The sequence below is a fragment of the Rhinatrema bivittatum genome, chromosome 9, assembly GCF_901001135.1.
Source record: "Rhinatrema bivittatum chromosome 9, aRhiBiv1.1, whole genome shotgun sequence".
Lineage (NCBI taxonomy): Eukaryota > Metazoa > Chordata > Amphibia > Gymnophiona > Rhinatrematidae > Rhinatrema > Rhinatrema bivittatum.
In genome coordinates this window covers 222,222,295-222,240,055 of record NC_042623.1, presented here as the reverse complement: position 1 = coordinate 222,240,055, position 17,761 = coordinate 222,222,295, and the positions used below count along the sequence as shown (strand labels likewise).

The window sequence follows — 17,761 nt, the reverse complement described above, 5'->3', positions numbered from 1 at the left end:
TACACCCGGTAGAGTTCCTTACCTCCCTGTTTCTGTCGGAAGCCTACCTACATATTCCGATCCATCAAGGGGATCAGCGATTTCTATGCTTCTCGATCCTGGACCGTCACTACCAGTTCCGGGCACTACCTTTCGGGTTAGCCATTGCACCCCGCACGTTCACCAAGATCATAGTGGTGGTGGCAGCAACACTGAGGAAGGAAGGAATCCGCGTGCACCCTTATCTAGACGATTGGCTGATCAGAGCGAAATCCCCAGAGGAAAGCCACCAGGCAACCAACAGAGTCAAAACTCTACTGGAGAGCCTCGGGTGGGTGGTCAACACAAACCAGAGCTGCCTGCAGCCTTCCCAATCTCTAGAATACCTGGGAGTCCGGTTTGACACCAAACAAGACAAGGTCATCCTGACACCGACAAGGAGATCAAAACTGATGACCCAGTTACGAACCCTGTTCACCCCACAGCATGGGATTACCTACATGTTTTTGGCCTCATGGCATACACACTGGAAGTAGTCCCATGGGCACGGGCTCACATGAGACCCCTACAACACACTCTACTATCACGATGGAATCCACTGTCCCAGAACTACACCGTACGGCTTCAGCTCCTGGACAGAGTTCAGGCCCAACTACGATGGTGGCTACAAGAAGCCCATCTGAGCCAGGGAATGAGACTATCCTCCCCAACCTGGACCCTACTCACCACGGATGCCAGCCTACAAGGATGGGGAGCACACTGCCAGGAGCTAACCGCCCAAGGGCAATGGAACAAAGAAGAGTCGGGATGGAATATGAATCGCTTAGAAGCCCGGGCAGTCAGACTAGCCTGCCTAAGGTTCGGTCACAGACTCCGAGGCAAAGCGGTCGGAGTAATGTCGGACAACGCCACAACAGTGGCCTACATTAACCGTCAGGGAGGAACCAGAAGCCAACAGGTGTCTCTGGAAATAGACCCCCCTAATGTCATGGGCGGAAGTGAATCTTCAAGAGATCTCTGCCGTCCACATTGCCGGGAAAGACAATGTTGCAGCGGACTACCTCAGCAGAGCGAGTCTAGATCCAGGAGAATGGAAACTGTCAACCACAGCATTCCAATTGATAGTAAACCATTGGGGAACACCAACCATGGACCTCCTGGCAAGCTGGTCTAACACCCAGGTACCCAGTTTCTTCAGCCGCAGGCGAGAGTCTCAGGGAATCAATGCCCTGTTACAGACCTGGCCACAGGAGACTCTGTTATACGCCTTCCCGCTGTGACCCCTATTGGGTGCGATCATCCACAAGATAGAACACCACAGGGGACCAGTACTTCTAGTTGCCCTGGACTGGCCAAGAAGACCATGGTACGCAGACATGCGAAGACTGCTGGCAAGGAACCCCCTGCCGCTACCTCCACACAGAGACCTGCTCCAACAGGGACCAATCCTCCACAAGGATCCAGCTCGATTCTCTCTTACTGTCTGGCCAATGAGAGGACTCTCCTATGGAGGAGAGGATACTCGGGGGCAGTAATTGACACCCTACTCCGAGCATGCAAGTTCTCCACATCCCTAACATACATAAGGATTTGGAGAGTATTCGAATCCTGGTGTGAGGACCAAGACATCATACCACACTCAGTCAAAATTCTTGCGATTTTGGAATTCCTACAGAACGGACTACAGAAGGGATTGTCCCTCAACTCCATCAAGGTACAGGTGGCGGCCTTGTCATGCTACGGAACCAAGAGCGAGAGCGGCAGCATAGCCTCTCGCCCAGATGTCTCCCGCTTCCTGAAAGGAGTCAAGCACATCCGACCACCCCTAAAGTGGCCAGTGCCTCTTTGGAACCTCAACCTGATCCTAGATTTCCTAGCAGGAACCTCCTTCAGACCTCTCCGCGGTCTGTCTCTCCGACTATTAACATTGAAGACAGCCTTCGTGCTGGCAGTCTGTTCAGCTAGTCGTATATCCGAGCTACAAGCACTGTCCTGCCGGGAGCTGTTCCTCAGACTCACCCCGGGAACCATCCAGTTACGCACAGTTCCGTCGTTCCTCCCCAAAGTGGTGTCTCACTACCATCTCGCTACCATCACCATATGAGCATAAGAATTCGGAAGAGGCTCGAAGTCTGACATCTCAAAGTCGGCAGGCTCCTAGTCCGATACATGGAAAGGTCGGAATCCGTACGAAAGATCGACCATCTATTCGTCCTTCACAGGGGGATGAAGCAGGGGGAAGCGGCCTTGCGAGCAATCAAAGCCCGTTGGATCAAAGAAGTCATCAAGGCGGCCTACGTGGAAGCAGGCAAGCCACCGCCTTTACAAGTCAAGGCCCATTCTACTAGTGCCCAGGCAGTGTCCTGGGAGGAAACCAAGATGCTGTCATCTGCAGGGCGGCGACATGGTCCTCCATCCACACCTTCTCCAGGTTTTACTGCCTGGATGTTCAGGCTCAGGAGGACACAGCATTTGCAAGGGCATTACTAAGTGGGTCACGGGCAGCCTCCCACCCGGTTCGGGAGTAGCTTTTATACATCCCATTGGTCCTGAGTCCATCTGCTATACGCTAGGAAATGGAGAAATTACTTACCTGATAATTTTGTTTTCCTTAGTGTAGACAGATGGACTCAGCATCCCACCCACGGCTGCCGTTACTCATGGATTTCTCGGGGGACATCCCCGGGAGCGAGTGATTCAAGGGTAAGCCATGCTTTACTTCATCTAGGACACCCATCTTACCGGGTGTCGACGCTTCTCGGTTGAGGGCACTGGTGGTCTCCAGCTATAGCCAATTCAACCAGTTCAAATTAATCAAGTTATTCAAATTAGTCAGTCACACATATATCCATAATGCTTTTCGAGGAGAATACTGAAGAGCTGCGCTTCCTGCAGGGGTATATGTACTAGGGCTGTGCCAGATTGAAATCTTATCCGTCTCCAACTGCTATCAGGAGTACACTATACCCATTGGTCCTGAGTCCATCTGTGTACACTAAGGAAAACAAAATTATCAGGTAAGTAATTTCTCCATTAACCAGCTAAATAAGATAGCTGGATAAGTCTTAGCAAGATAAGTAAGAATTTATTCGGATGAGTGGTGCATAACTGCTACGCGCATGTATTTTTACTTAATTTAAAAATATATGCAGGGAGATATTACATGTATTTAATGTAATTCGGCTGTTACTACCACCCACTGCTTAATATTTCTATAGCGCTACAGAGCATACGCGAGAAGGAAATTACCAGTTTTACCAATTAGTCCACCAGTTTGCCCAATCCATGGGCCTGAACTCCCCCCCCCCCCCCCCCCAGTTCTTCCAGACTCCCACCCACTCTATATTTCACAATAAAGACGTTTAATATCACTTATGCCAGGTAATGAGTACACTGCCAAAGCTCCATGCATAAATCTTAGAAAATAGCATCTTACATGGGTAAATGCTGGCTCCGCCCCGGAATGCCCCAGCCTGCCATTTTTTTTTTACATGCATATATTTATGCGCAAACTCTATGCATGTATATTTGAACTATATAAAATACCATATATGTGAGTACATGCTATTTGTATGTGTAGGTGCTATATTTTACGCACTATTGGCCTGATTTTAAAAAGCATTTACATGCTAAAAAGTGGGGTTTACACATGTTAAATGCACTTTACTTGAGTAAGTGGGCTTTTGAAAATCGCTACACTGTAAGCCATTGAATTGTCTATAGGAGTGCACTTTATGCAGGTAAATGACTTATAAAAATTGCTACAATGATAGTTACATTTACACTTATAACTCCTTTGAAAATTGCATTCTATGGAACAATTTTCAAAAGCCCACTTACTCGAGTAAAGTGCATTTGCATTTTACTCTAATAAAACCCAATTTTAAGCATGTAAATGCTTTTTAAAATCAGGCCCATAATATTTTTAAAATTCACCTTTAAAATTTATTTAAGATTTATTTGTCATTATTTAGCCAGTTGTTGTAATTTGACGTACCGGAAACATAGAAACAATGCTATACTGGGACAGACCAGAGGTCCAGTTTCCTGTCTCCAAAAGTGGCCAATCCAACTCACTAGTACCTGGCAGCCAGATAAATAGATAAGAACATAAGAAGTGCCATACTGGTTCAAACCTAGGTCCATCAAGCCCGACATTCTGTTTCCGACAGTGACCAATCCGGGTCACAAGTACCCAGCAAAATCCCCAATAGTTGATCTATTTCTTGTATCTTACTCCCAGGGATAAGCAATGGCTTTCCCACGTCTACTTGGCTAATAACGGTTTATGGACTTTTCCTACAGGAACTTGTCCAATCCCCTTGCCTTGACTGCATCCTCTGGCAACAGATTCCATAGCTTGATTGTGCACTGAGTGAAAAAATACTTCCTGCAATTTGGTTTCAAGGAGTGTCCTCTAGATCTGGCATTGTTATGAAAGGGTAAATTAGCATTCCCTATGTACCCTTGCTTATAACCAGGGATAAAAAATGGCTTTCCCAAGTCTACATGGCTAATAACGTTTTCTTCAGGAACTTGTCCAAACCCTAACTGCTTTTACCACATCCTCTGGCAACAATTTCCATAGTTTAATTGTACATTGAGTGGAAAAAAAATGACTTCCTCCAAATTGTTTTAAATGTGCCTCATGGCATATCCCCTAGTTCTTGTACTATTGGAAAGGGTAAATAACCAATCCCTTTTTATCCGTTCCACCCCATTCATGATTTTATAGACCTTTGCTTATCACCTCTCAGCCTTCTCTTCTCCAGGCTGAAGAGCCCTAACCTCTTTAGCCTTTCCTCATAGAGGAGCTGTTTTATCCCCTTAATCATTTTGGTCTCCTTTCTCTGTACCTTTTCTAACTCCACTATGTCTTTCTTTGAGATGGGATGACCAGAATTGCACACAATCCTCAAGATGTGGTTGCACTGTTGATCAGTTTCAGAGGTGGCATGATATCTTCTGTTTTGTTTTCCTTTCTTAAAAATACCTAACACTCTTTTTGTTTTACCAGCACAATGGGCCAAGGATTTCAAAGTATTGTCCATGATGCTTTTCCTGGCTGGTGACACATAACATAGATACCTGCATTGTGTACCTACAGTTTGGATTAATCTTCTCTTTATGCATCAGTTTGCACTTATACACTAAGGGGCGGATTTTCAGAGCCCTGCTCGCGTAAATCCGCCCAAAACCGGGCGGATTTACGCGAGCAGGGCCCTGCGCGCCGGGAAGCCTATTTTACATAGGCCTCCCGGCGCGCGCAGAGCCCCGGGACTCGCGTAAGTCCCGGGGTTCTCCGAGGGGGGCGTGTTGGGGGCGGGCCCGGTCGTCGCGGCGTTTCGGGGGCGTGTCGGCAGCGTTTTGGGGGCGGGTACGGGGGCGTGGCTATGGCCCGGGGCGGTCCGGGGGCGTGGCCGCGCCCTCCGTACCCGCCCCCAGGTCGCGGCCCGGCGCGCAGGAGGCCTGCTGGCGCGCGGGGATTTACGCCTCCCTCCGGGAGGCGTAAATCCCCCGACAAAGGTAAGGGGGGGGGTTTAGACAGGGCCGGGCGGGTGGGTAAGGGAAGGGAGGGGAAGGTGAGGGGAGGGCAAAGGAAAGTTCCCTCTGAGGCCGCTCCGATTTCGGAGCGGCCTTGGAGGGAACAGGGGTAGGCAGCGCGGCTTGGCGCGCGCCGGCTATACAAAATCAATAGCCTTGCGCGCGCCGATCCAGGATTTTAGTGGATACGCGCGGCTCCGCGCGTATCTACTAAAATCAGGCGTACTTTTGCTTGAGTCTGATGCGCAAGCAAAAGTAGGCCTATTCGCGCTTTTTGAAAATCTACCCCTAAGGGGTCAATTTTCGAAGGGTTTAGGTATCTAACTTTTGCAGATATGCTCCTAAATTGGCCCTTTTGAAAATTTACTAGGATTGAGGCTCCTAAAAAGTAGGTGTCCATGGGGGTGGAAATAGGGTGGGTAAATAAAGTTAAGAGCTTTCCTAGCACCTAGACAGATGGGTTCAGGACCAGTAGGTTATGCACCTCTACCAGATAGAGATGGAGCAAACTGATGTCACAGTGTATATATACTCATGCAGTAACATCTATCTCCCAGTATTCATCTCCAGCAGATGCTGGACATGCATTTCCATATTGGGGATTGCTTTAGAATTTGGAATGAGACATAGAGGGAAATTAATTCGCCTCGCTGTCCTGCGGTGATACCATAAGGTCCCTCCCCAGTTGAGAATTCCTGAGGTGTTTTCCGTGGTCCCTCAGGTGAGAGCCTTGGTCTGGTAGCTGTTTTTTTCAGCCGGCATGGACTTAGCTGCTTGGACAGCTGAAAGGCAGCAGGTGCATGCAGTGATGACATATGCCCTCTCCCCCCCTCCCTCCCCGAAGCTGGAGACTGTCTCTGTACTCAGGCACGATTTAAAAATTAAGGGGTAGATTTTCAGAGCCCTGCTCGCCTAAATCCGCCCAAAACCGGGCGGATTTAGGCGAGCAGGGCCCTGCGCGCCGGTAAGCCTATTTTACATAGGCCTACCGGCACGCGCAGAACCCCGGGACTCGCGTACGTCCCGGGGTTTTCGGAGTGGGCATGTCGGGAGGCGTGTCGGGGGGCGGGGCCGGATCGTGCGGCGTTTCGGGGGCGTGCCGGCAGCGTTTTGGGGGCGGGTACGGGGGCGTGGCTGCGGTCCGGGGGCGTGGTCGCGCCCTCCGTACCCGCCCCCAGGTCGCGGCCCGGCGCGCAGGAGTCCCGCTCGCCCGCAGGGATTTACGCCTCCCGGAGGGAGGCGTAAATCCCCCGACAAAGGTAGGATCGGGGTTTAGACAGGGCCGGGCGGGGTGGGTTAGGTAGGGGAAGGGAGGGGAAGGTGAGGGGAGGGCAAAGGAAAGTTCCCTTCTAGGCCGCTCCGATTTCGGAGCGGCCTAGGAGGGAATGGGGGTAGGCTGCGCGGCTCGGCGCGCGCAGGCTATACGAAATCGATAGCCTTGCGCGCGCCGATCCAGGATTTTAGCCGATACGCGCGACTATGCGCGTATCTACTAAAATCCAGTGTACTTTTGTTTGCGCCTGGAGCGCAAACAAAAGTAGGCTGTTCGCGCTCGTTTGAAAATCTACCCCATAATGTATATATATGTATGTGTGTGTGTGTGTGTATATATATATATATGTGTGTGTGTGTGTGTGTGTGTATAATATAAATATAGAGATGAATAAGGAAGGATTTTGTCTAGGGCTTCCTCCTTACCCGGTTTCCGTTCTTGGTGTGCCATTCCAACGTTTGTCCTGATCTGAGGGAGGTTTAAGGGATGTGGGCAGCCTGACATGTTGAACAACCTTTATCGGTGAGGCCCTGCTCTGAGGCTTTTCTCCTGTGCACCGCATGGTAGATCGTGTCGGTGTTTTGCACGCTATGACTGTGTATTCGGCTGCCCTTTTCAGGAGCGTCTGTTCAGGCAGTGCATCTGTTTGTGTATCCAGTTTATGGATACTTAGGTGGGCATCTGTTTGTGTATCCCGGTTAATCGGCATCCTAACTAAACACTCGCTTAAGCCATGCTCTTAGCTTGGGCATGTTGCTTGTGCGTATATCTTTGGGACACGTGAGTTTTGGACACCTAAAATTTTGGATGCCTAATTTTTGGAAGATTAAAAAAAAAAAAAGAGTGGCTCCTATAGCTGAGAAATCTAAGCGTCTTTCCATATGCACTGCTTGTCATATTCGGGTATCTCAGCCTGGCATGCTCTCTAATTTGAGCCAGCACTATTTGGAGGCTCATGGAGGTTTAACTTCCTCTGATTTTACTAAACCTGGTTCTTCCCAGCCTGATGAGGGCCTGGGTAAAGACATTTCAGGAGGAATGCCTGATCTTGGAGCTCCATTAACTGGTCCGTCAGTGGGGGGAGGTAGCTTTGTGGGCGCAGCACAGGTGCTTCCTGGTTTGGATCCTTCTGCCTTTTCTTGGGTAGAATTTTTTTTCAAGGGTTGCAATCCTTTCTTTGGGCGCAGTCCTCAGCCTAGTTCAATCTTGCCAGAGCAGAGCTGCAGTCTGTTACTGCTGTTAAGCGACGGAATTCACCTAGAACAGCAGTAGGACCTCCAGATAGGGGATACGGATGCCACGGATGACAAGGCTGATCTTGACTCTCCGGAGGATGGGGAAATTCCTCTGGAACTGGAACCAAATAGGACTGTCTTGTGATTCTTTCATAGAGATGAGCTGCTGATTCTGGTTTCCCAGGCTTTGAAAATGCTGGGAGTGTTAGGGACGGATTCCAATTCTGAACCAAAGAAAAATCCCATTTTGGTCTCCTTGCATAAAGCCTCTTGTTTTTTCCCTTTCCTGGAGGCCATTCAAGAATTGATTGATCTTGAGTGGGGCATCCCAGAGGATAATTTCAAAGGGGGCATGTTTTGGAAGGTCTGTACCCCTTATATCCAGTGATGAGAGAGCATTTACGTTTTCCAAATGTGGACACACTTGTTTGTGCAATATCCAAATGGATGACTTTCCCAGTAGAGGGAGGAGCAGCCTTGAAGGATGTTCATGATAGGAGGATTGAGACCATCCTTAAACAGGCATTTAAAGTAGTGGCAATGACGTTGCATATAGCTTCTTGCTGTTTCCTGGTGGCTCGCTCTTGTTTACTTCTCTCTCAGGTCGATCACTCTGGAGTGAATTCCAGGGCAGTTATAGAGCCAGCAGCTGCCTTTTTGTCAGATACGGGCTGCGATTTGGTCCGCACTTAGGCCAGAGGAGTGGCTTCAATAATAGCGGCCGAGCATCAGTTATGGCTGAGAAATTGGTCAACCGATGTGACTTCTAATGCTAACCTTTCAAAATTGCCCTTTGAAGGCTCACTCTTATTTGGAAGTGAGTTGGAGAAACTGGCCAGTAAGTGGGGCGAATCCCCAGTTGCCGGAAGATAAGCACACTCTGCGCTCCTTTACCATGAGAGGTTGTGCTTGGGAATCCAGGTATTTTCAACCCTACGGAGGTGCGATCTTTCAGACGACTTGTCCTTTTGGTAGATCTCAGTCCTTTTGTCCCAGGCAGCCTAGCAGGGTGTGGGCTCAGGCGGTGGAATCTCCCGAGCCTCCCAGTGAAAGTTTGTAGACCCACCTCTGGGTACAGGAGAGAGGTGGACACCTCTCTGTCTTATCAGTGGTGGGTCAAGACCACATCGGATCAGTGGGTCCTGGAGGTGATACGAGAAGGATAGGCGCTGGAGTTTAACAGTGTTCCTTGGGATGTGTTCATGGTGTCTCCCTGCCACTCCCTGCAAAAGAAGCAGATAGTGGAGTCTTCTATGTCAAGGCTCCCCAGTCTGAGGGCTGTGGTTCCACTACCCACATCTGAAGAAAATACAGGGTGATATTCCATTTATTTTGTTGTGCCCAAAAAGGAGGGCTCCTTTCGTCCCATCCTGGATCTCAAAGGAGTCAATCATCATTTGCGAGTGACTCATTTTTGCATGGAAACTTTGTGCTCAGTGATAATGGTTGGCAGTTGGGGGGAATTTCTGACCTCCTTGCATCTGTCAGAGGCATACCTCCATATTCCCATCCGATTAGAGCACCAACTTTTTCTGCATTTTGCAGTGTTGGGATGTCGCCATCAGTTTCGGCCGTTGCCTTTTGGTCTGGTCACCACACCCAAAACGTTTTCCAAGGTTATGGTGGTGGTGGCAGCAGAGTTGAGAGAGGGTGGGATTCTAGTTCATCCATATTTGGATGACTAGCTGATTTGGGCCAAGCTCTGGAAGAGAGCTGACTGGTGATCCGCAAGGTGATCTCCCTTTTGCAAGAGCTCGGTTAGGTGGTGAAAGTAGACAAGAGCAGTCGTCAGCCATCTCAGTCATAGGAGTACCTGGGTGTTTGGTTCGACAATAGGCAGGGCAAAGCTTTCTTGACAGAAGCTCGTATTCAGAAGTTGATGATGCAGGTGCATCTCTTGGTGAACACTATACACCCAATGGTGTGGGCCTATCTACAAGTACTTGGTTTAATGGCAGCAACCCTGGAAGTGGTGTCATGGGCGAGGGTGCACATGTGTGTCTTCAGTGCTTCCTGCTGTCTTGTTGGAACCCGTAGTCTCAGGACTACTCAAATCAGCTCCACCTGCCAATGGTGGTTGCAAGCAGATCTCTGAGAAATAGAGTTTCCCTGACATTGCCAGACTTGTTGTATCATGTCTTTCTTGAGGTATAAAAGAAGAAAAACCTTCCTAATCAATTAGCAGAAACCTTAGGGGACAAAGTAAGCCTGGAGTTTCAGCTGGAGAAATCTCTGAGCTGGTTGGTCTCTGAAAAGGTGGCAGAATGCAGCAAAGGCTTCCCGTAATAATGCTGAGAAGCAGGGGAAGAACATGAACCAGCTGGTGATGACACCAAAGCTAGAAATAAAGGAATGAGCAAGCTAAAATTGAGTAGGCAGAAGAAGTTGCTCAATTAAAGGAAAAGCAAGCCAAGGTAGTGGAACCAGAGAACCCGAAGTCCAGGCTGCTCAGAGAAATAAATGCCTACACCTGAAGGCTGAAATACATGAGATTGCACCAGATATGACCCAAGTGGAGAGTGAGCTGAGGCAACTCGCCAGAGAGAAGACTGTTAGTCAAGGAACTGGGAAAGTCTGCCAGTCTACCAGAAGTAAAGCCAAGGAAGGGCTCAGGGTTCCTGGAAGCTGAGGAAGCACAGCAGCCATCTGAATCACACGACTGGTCCCCTTCAGAGGGACAAAGCTGTAAGGGAAGGTAAAAGCAACAAAGAGGTGGAAGCCAGAGGAAAACCTGTGGACTGTGTGACAAGAAAGCCTGGAGGGGGAACCAATAAGCACACCGCTGGCAGAAGAAAAGCTTGACTTACAAAGACAGGCATAGCTGAGTACCAGGAAAGAGAAGGAGAGCCAGTTGATGGAACCTGTGCTGACTCTTGTGCCAGAGAGCTCAGGGAGGACGTCATCCCTTGGGAGGCTCTCTAAGGAGCAATTTGGGAGGAATTGGGTACAGTTCAGTTAGATTAAATTTAGGTATGCTCAGATTCAAGTTGTTCTTGTAATTGTATTAGTCTGTATAGTTGGTTTATGATTTTATTAATTCAGCTGCTTTATTCCCTAGTAAGAATAGGGAGTGAGGTGTACCTGAATATTATCTTTTCTCTGTCGACAAGCAGGGCTGAATTATCCATGACATGTGGATGACATTATCCAGTGCCAAACAGACCCATATCTCTAGCTAGTAAAGTTATACTACTGAGCATATACAGGAGTTCCAGCCCACTGCTTCGTGGGTTCCTCAGTCTTTTCGTGTCTGTGCTTCCACGCGGATGTGTTTTCTCTCTCTCTGCTTCATTTTAAAAATCTTCTGCAGTTTTACTTTAATTCTACTCATTTTTACAAGTTGCCTTTCTGCCTTGGCATCCCCTCAACAGCAGTTAATATTGAGATGTCCGGCTCCAAGAAGGCCACTTCCAGTGGCTTCAATGACTGTGTTTGTTGACACAAGATGTTCATCACCGAAAGCCATGATATTTATTATAGGTGCTGGAACCCCAGTTGAGCAGGTCTGGAAAATGGAGGAGCTTCGTATGTCAGTGAAGAGTGAGAGCCTTTCTTCCTCCCCAAGCAGGAGCTCCTTGGGCAAGGCTTCCCCAAACTGTGACACCCAGCTCCGCATCCGCTGTAGTTTAAGGGGTTGAACAAGATGTGGAAGCACCAAATGTAGGAGCCTGTGTGCTCCCCTGCACCTATGAGGCCACTTCTCTCTCTAGCCAGGACTTGGCACAGAAGATGCACCATTCAAAGCCAGTGGTGCATTCAGTGCCACTGAAGCATGCACCACACCTGTCTTCAACGTGTAGACACACCAGGTCCCAATGCCATTGACTTATTCCACACAGGAAGCAAGCACCGGAGGAACTGGAGGAGTGTTCTTACAGCTACCATCTTCCGTGTTGCAAAAACGACTAACCAATTTGGGGCATGCACTTTTGAGGACAGAGTCCACTTTGTCAGATACATGATGTGTAATATAGAAAGCAGGTAAAATATATGGAGATTGGAGGGAGGGAGAAGCATACAAAATAAAGAGAAAGCACTGAATTATGTAGGATAGGGTGTGGAAAGAGAGTGTTAATAGCATTACCATCCAGCCTACTGACAGCTGAGGTAAATGTGAAAAGACAGAATAATCTGAGAACAGGTAAGTTTTCAGATCATTCTGATGTTTGTACTGTGCCATGAAGACATTGTCTCTGTTCAAACCTAAGGTAGTGGTGCTAATTTCTTGATGTTTCAATTCAGCAGTTTCACACTAGTGTCCCTCTGAAATTCCTCTGTTGGACTATGGCAGCCTTAAGTTCAGATAGAGAATGTCCTGGAAGGTTAAAATGTTCTCCTACTGGTTTCTGAATCTTGCCACTTCTAATGTCAGATTTATGTCCATTTATTCTTTTCCTTAGGGATTGATCTGTTTGTCCTATGTAGACAGCAGAGGGACATTACTGCAGGTGATGGCATATATTACATTGGAAGAAGAGCAGGTGAATGAGCTCTGGATGTTGTAGTTGATGTTGTTGGATCCTGTGATGGTTTTTCTTGGATTAATATGTGGACAGAGTTGGCATTTAGGTTTTTGGCAGGGTCTGGTTCCTGAGTTGGTGTTGTCGTACAATTTATGGTTGCTAGTGAGTATCTGTTTGAGGTTGGGGGACTGTCAGAAACCCACTGACATATCTACAAGTCTCCAGCTTCTACCCATACTCTACCACCAGGTTCATGGTCTACAGCCAAGCCCTTTGGTACAAGCACATCTGTTCTGACCCATCTGAGAGGGTCTTCCATCTGGAGAAAATATATTTCTCATTTTTGGAATCACAGTATCCACTCAGTGAAGTAAGAAAACAGATCAAAAGAGCCAGACCAATACTCAGGAACACTCTGCTACAGGTTCATCTCAAAAAAGAAAACAGAACACTATCATCAAGGATCTACAACCCATCCTGGACAATGATACCACCCTCTCACAAGTTATCTGGCTAATTGAATATTTGGGTACTTAATCTGGCTAAGTTCTAGCCAGATAACTTTTTATCCAGCTAAAATTTGGTTGGCTAAGTAAGGGTGTTCTGAGGACATAACTGCGAGGAGCTAAATTAACTAGATTATTCGAATAGCTCTGATATTTAGAGTTAGCCAGATAACTTATCTAGCTGACTGGCTGGCCAGTACACCTGCCCTAAAGTTAGCCAGATAGCTGCTGAATATATAGACTAAGTTAGCCGGATAAGTTTATCTGGCTAACTAGCCAAGCTGTACAATGGCCAAATATAGACCTCATGTTGTCCAACTAGCTAGCAATTGCTGTGTTCTAGCTAACTTTCAGATCACAGACGCTGTTGGTTCATCAAATAAGAGCCATGACTACCTCAGTGACTTATCTAGAGCCTTCCCAGTCAGACATTTGCAAAGCTGAAACTTGGTCATCATTCATACCTTCACATCTCACTTTCACATCCCACTGTCCAGAAGCAACAGTAAATTTGAGCAAGAAGTGTTGCACAACCTATTCACTTAATAGTCCACGGGAGTGGGAGAGCGGTGTCCAGGTTGCATATTGAGTTAAGTGCTCTGTCATACAGCCCTCAGCTTGGGACTACCCACTTATCGTGTCTAATTCAGCCCTGTTTGTCAACAGAGAAAGTAAGTGTGCCTACTGTAAATGGTGTTTCTCTGTAGACAGCAGGATAAGTTAGCCATGCGTAATACCCTCTCACCTCCCAGGAGAGTCTACCACCTAGCTAAAGCCAAAATCTATAATTGACTGGGGGTCTCGTGAGGCACGTGCTCAGTAATAAAACATTACTGAGCTAGAGAGTTGGATCTGTTCGGTGCTGTCAGATGACGTCACCCATGTGTTATGGCTAATTTATCCTGCTGTCTATAAACTTGCTTAATTTATAATGTACTATTTTCATTATTTATTGAATATTTGAGCTGTATTTTTATGAATTTTTGAATAGTTTTATGAATTGTATTTTTAATTTGTTGTAAGGTACTTTGGGCAACCTCTGGAGTTGAAAAGACAGGATATAAGTGTAATGGGAGACTGCAAGTAGCAGGTGGGAATGAAGATCCCTATTGGGAAAGAAGGCTATAGAGGGGACATGTTTTCCAGTTGTCACTTACAAAAATGTACTTGTCTACCTGGTTCATTTTACTGACTCAAACAGGAAAGGAGCAATCATTAGCTGTGAGAGGAGAGAGTCAGAGGGGCGAGGCATGGTTATTGGCTGTATGAGGGGAGAAGTATAGTCATTGGCTATCATTTAAAGGGATGGAGTTATTGTTTCAGTTCTGTTGCATTTGTTGAGCTGTGACATTGAAGTAGAGTATTAATCCCTTCCCTTATCCTCTTCTAGTCACTCCTGGGGTGAAGGTTTACATTGACCCATTCACCTATGAAGATCCAAATGAGGCTGTGCGGGAGTTCACCAAAGAGATCGAGATATCTTGTGTGAAGATCGAAGAGGTGATTGGAGCAGGCAAGTCCTCCTTTTCTTCTTTCCTGACAGACTGTTCTCATGCTTTCTGCCACATCCTGTCTCACATCCTTTGTTTTTTGCTGTGGGCAGGAGAGTTTGGGGAAGTGTGTCGGGGCCGCCTGAAATTGCCAGGTCGACGAGAGATCTTTGTGGCAATAAAGACTCTGAAAGCTGGTTACACAGATCGGCAGCGGCGGGACTTCCTTAGCGAGGCCAGCATCATGGGCCAGTTTGACCATCCTAATATCATCCGACTGGAGGGTGTTGTGACCAAGAGCCGGCCAGTCATGATTGTGACGGAGTACATGGAAAACGGTGCCTTGGACTCGTTTCTTCGTGTGAGTCTTGCAGTACAATTCACTTTATATGGGCTTTGGAGCAATCGAACTGGGGCTCAGTATGGGGGAGGGCAGGAGGACCGGAGAGGTGCAATAGTATACTGTGGGTAAGAACAAGTGCAGTGTGGCAATGTCTTATAGGATTGCCACCTGAACCAGTGCAACCCTGACAGGCTAATCTGATTTTGACTTTGCTGTATCTTATCTATGAACTTGTAGGTCCTTTGCATTCAGGCAAGCCAATCCCCACCAGTGGGTTATGCACCTCTGCCAGCAGATGGAGACGGAGTAAGAAGCTAACGTCACAAACATATAGTCTTGCCCCAACAATAGACCGCCAGTATTTTATTTATTTATTTATTTATTTATTTATTTAACAGCTTTTAATATACCGGTGTTCATGCGAGCACATCGCGCCGGTTTACAATAAACTTGAGAAAGGAAAGTTACAAAAAACAGGGAGCGGGTGATGGAGCAGGCTCGAAAAAAGGAGGGGAGGGGGAGAAGGGGAGAAAGTAAAGGAGGAAGGGATAGCAGCTGAGAGCACAGGAACTGAGAGGTAATTACAAGAGATTAATTGGAGGTTTAACGTGGGTTAAAACATAGTAGGTTGGTTACATAGTAGCTTATTTACAGCAGTTGGAGGTTATGAATATTGGCTTATTTACAGCAAATAAAGCAGATTATGAAAGATAACTTATTTACATCAGTTAGTACTGGTTGTACATTTTAGTTTGATTACAGGGGTGTGCGGCAACCGGGGTGCGATACAGTATTCTCCACCTCCAGCAGATGATGGACATGCATTTCCCTACTGGGCATTGTTTAAAATTTTTTTAAAAATAAAGGAGAAATAGCAGAAAACAAGACAATCGATGGGCTGATTTTATTGTACCTCTTGAGGTGATACTGTTGGGTCCCTCCCTTAGTTGGGAGTCTATAGTCTGGTAGCCTTGTTCTGGCATGGACTTTAAAAAAAAATAAATAAAAAAATTTGCGGTTGCAGGCCGAGAGAGGCTCGATGGTGAAGGCTTTTGCCCTCTCCCCGTACCCAGAACCCATTCCTGTTCTCAACCAGGGAGGGTTGAAGTCAGGTAAAAGTTCTCATTGCAAAATTAAAAAAAGAAAAAGAACAGTAGAGTTAGTCAGGCTACTTCCTACTGGGTCCTACTCCTCTGTGTTCGGCTTCTCCCGCTCATGTCTCTGGGAAGTTTTGTTAGTGTGTGGACAGCTCAGGCATGGCAGGTGGAACAGCTTTTTGGCTAGGTCCCGCTCTCAGGCTTTCCTCCTGGACTGTGTGATAAGCTGCACTGGTTCCTTTGCGCGTTTTTGTATGTGATGTCAGCATGCGCCTTCTTGTGCCCCGAAATCCACAAACCCTGTTGTGCGTGTACTTTGTGTGTAGAGTTAAGTGCGTTGCTGAGCGCGTTTTGTGCATGTGTAATTGTGTGTTTTATGTGCATACATTTCAGCGCGTTTTATGCGTTTTGCTATGTGCATAACTGTGGACGTTGTTAAGCGCATACCTGCTGCTGCACGCATATTGAGTGCTTACTAACCATGGTGCAAGAGCCAAAGAAGTCTAAAGTGCTTAGCTGTTTGTGCTGCATGCCTTATAAGGGCAATACAGCTGGAGATTTCTAGAAGCCTGTGTCAGCGCTGCCTGGATGCTTGAGGAGATTTGCCTCTGATTTTGTCAATGATGGTCCACCCCCTCAGTCTGAGGAGAGTGGGGCAGAGGGCAACACAAGGGTGTCCCCTTCTTCGGTTGATCAACTGGCTGAGTCATTTTCAGCGGAGACTTGCCCTCACGTTCGGGCCTGGAATGGAGCCATCTTCTTCCTCTTTCTGGGTGGAATTCTTCCAGAGATTACAGACCTTTCTACAAGGGCGTTATAAGTCAGCAATACCATCTAAATCAGGATCACATGCTGTATGCCTTCCAGCCCTGGCGCTGCGCAGCCTACTGTATGCTTTCCCAACATGGCACTGCACATCCTTACGATATTTGAGTTGTTGTAGATCAAGATGACACTAATGATGATTTAGGTAGCTCCCCCCCATTGAGAAAGGGGAGATTCTCTCAGATTTAGGGCCACATAGAACTCTTCTTCATTTCTTTCATAGAGATGAGTTGCTGGATCTGATCTCTCACTCTGAAGACCCTTGGAGTGACTCTTTGGATGTGCAGATGGACTCAATATTGGTCAACCTACGCAAGGTTTTGTTTCTTTCCCCCCCTGGATGCTATTCAAGAGTTGATTGACCTTGAATGGTGTGCCTCAGAGGCGACCTTTAAAGGTGAGCATGCCTCGGCGGGTGTATACATCTTAGGTCCACAGGCCAGAGAGCAGTTGCATTTCCCAAAAATTGACACATTAGTGTGTTTGATTACTAACCAAACCACCAACCTGGTGGAATGAGGGGCAGGTCTAAAGGATGCTCAGGATAGAAGGATTGAGGCTATCCTTAAGCAAGCCTTTTAGGCCATGGCAATGAATTTGTAGATTGCTTTTTGTTATGCCTTGTTGGCTCAAGCTATCTTGCGTCTTTCGCAAGATTCTGGAAGTGCCCTTTCAGTGACAGAACTGGGGAATGTCGTCTTGGCTGATGCGGGATGTGACCTGGTTCACCCAGCCTCCAGAGGAGTTGCTTCTGTAATAGTGACTAGATGGCAGCTGTGGCTGTGTAATTGGTCAGCAGACACTGTGTCTAAGTTCAATCTCTTCAAGTTGCCCTTCGAGGGTTCCCTTTTGTTTGGCAGTGAGTTGGAAAAGATGGCAATTAGATGGGGGGAAGCCTATATCTCTCGTTAGCCTGAGGACAAGAAGTCGGCTTTTCGGGCAAGTGGCCGCTCTCGTGACTATAGGCAATTTTGTCCTTATAGGGGAGCTTCTTCTTGGAGATCCC

The 17,761-nt window shown here is 47.4% G+C and overlaps 1 protein-coding gene across 3 annotated transcripts in view; it reads left to right on the top strand.

Annotated features, from left to right (window-relative positions):
- Window positions 1-17,761, top strand: part of EPHB3 (EPH receptor B3) — a 549,940-nt gene that overhangs the window by 328,956 nt on the left and 203,223 nt on the right. For all 3 annotated transcript variants that reach the window (XM_029615678.1, XM_029615676.1, XM_029615677.1), the window contains exons 10-11: window positions 14,391-14,513; window positions 14,604-14,851. In XM_029615678.1, the coding sequence (XP_029471538.1) occupies window positions 14,391-14,513; window positions 14,604-14,851 (371 nt within the window). The remainder of the gene's footprint in view (window positions 1-14,390; window positions 14,514-14,603; window positions 14,852-17,761) is intronic.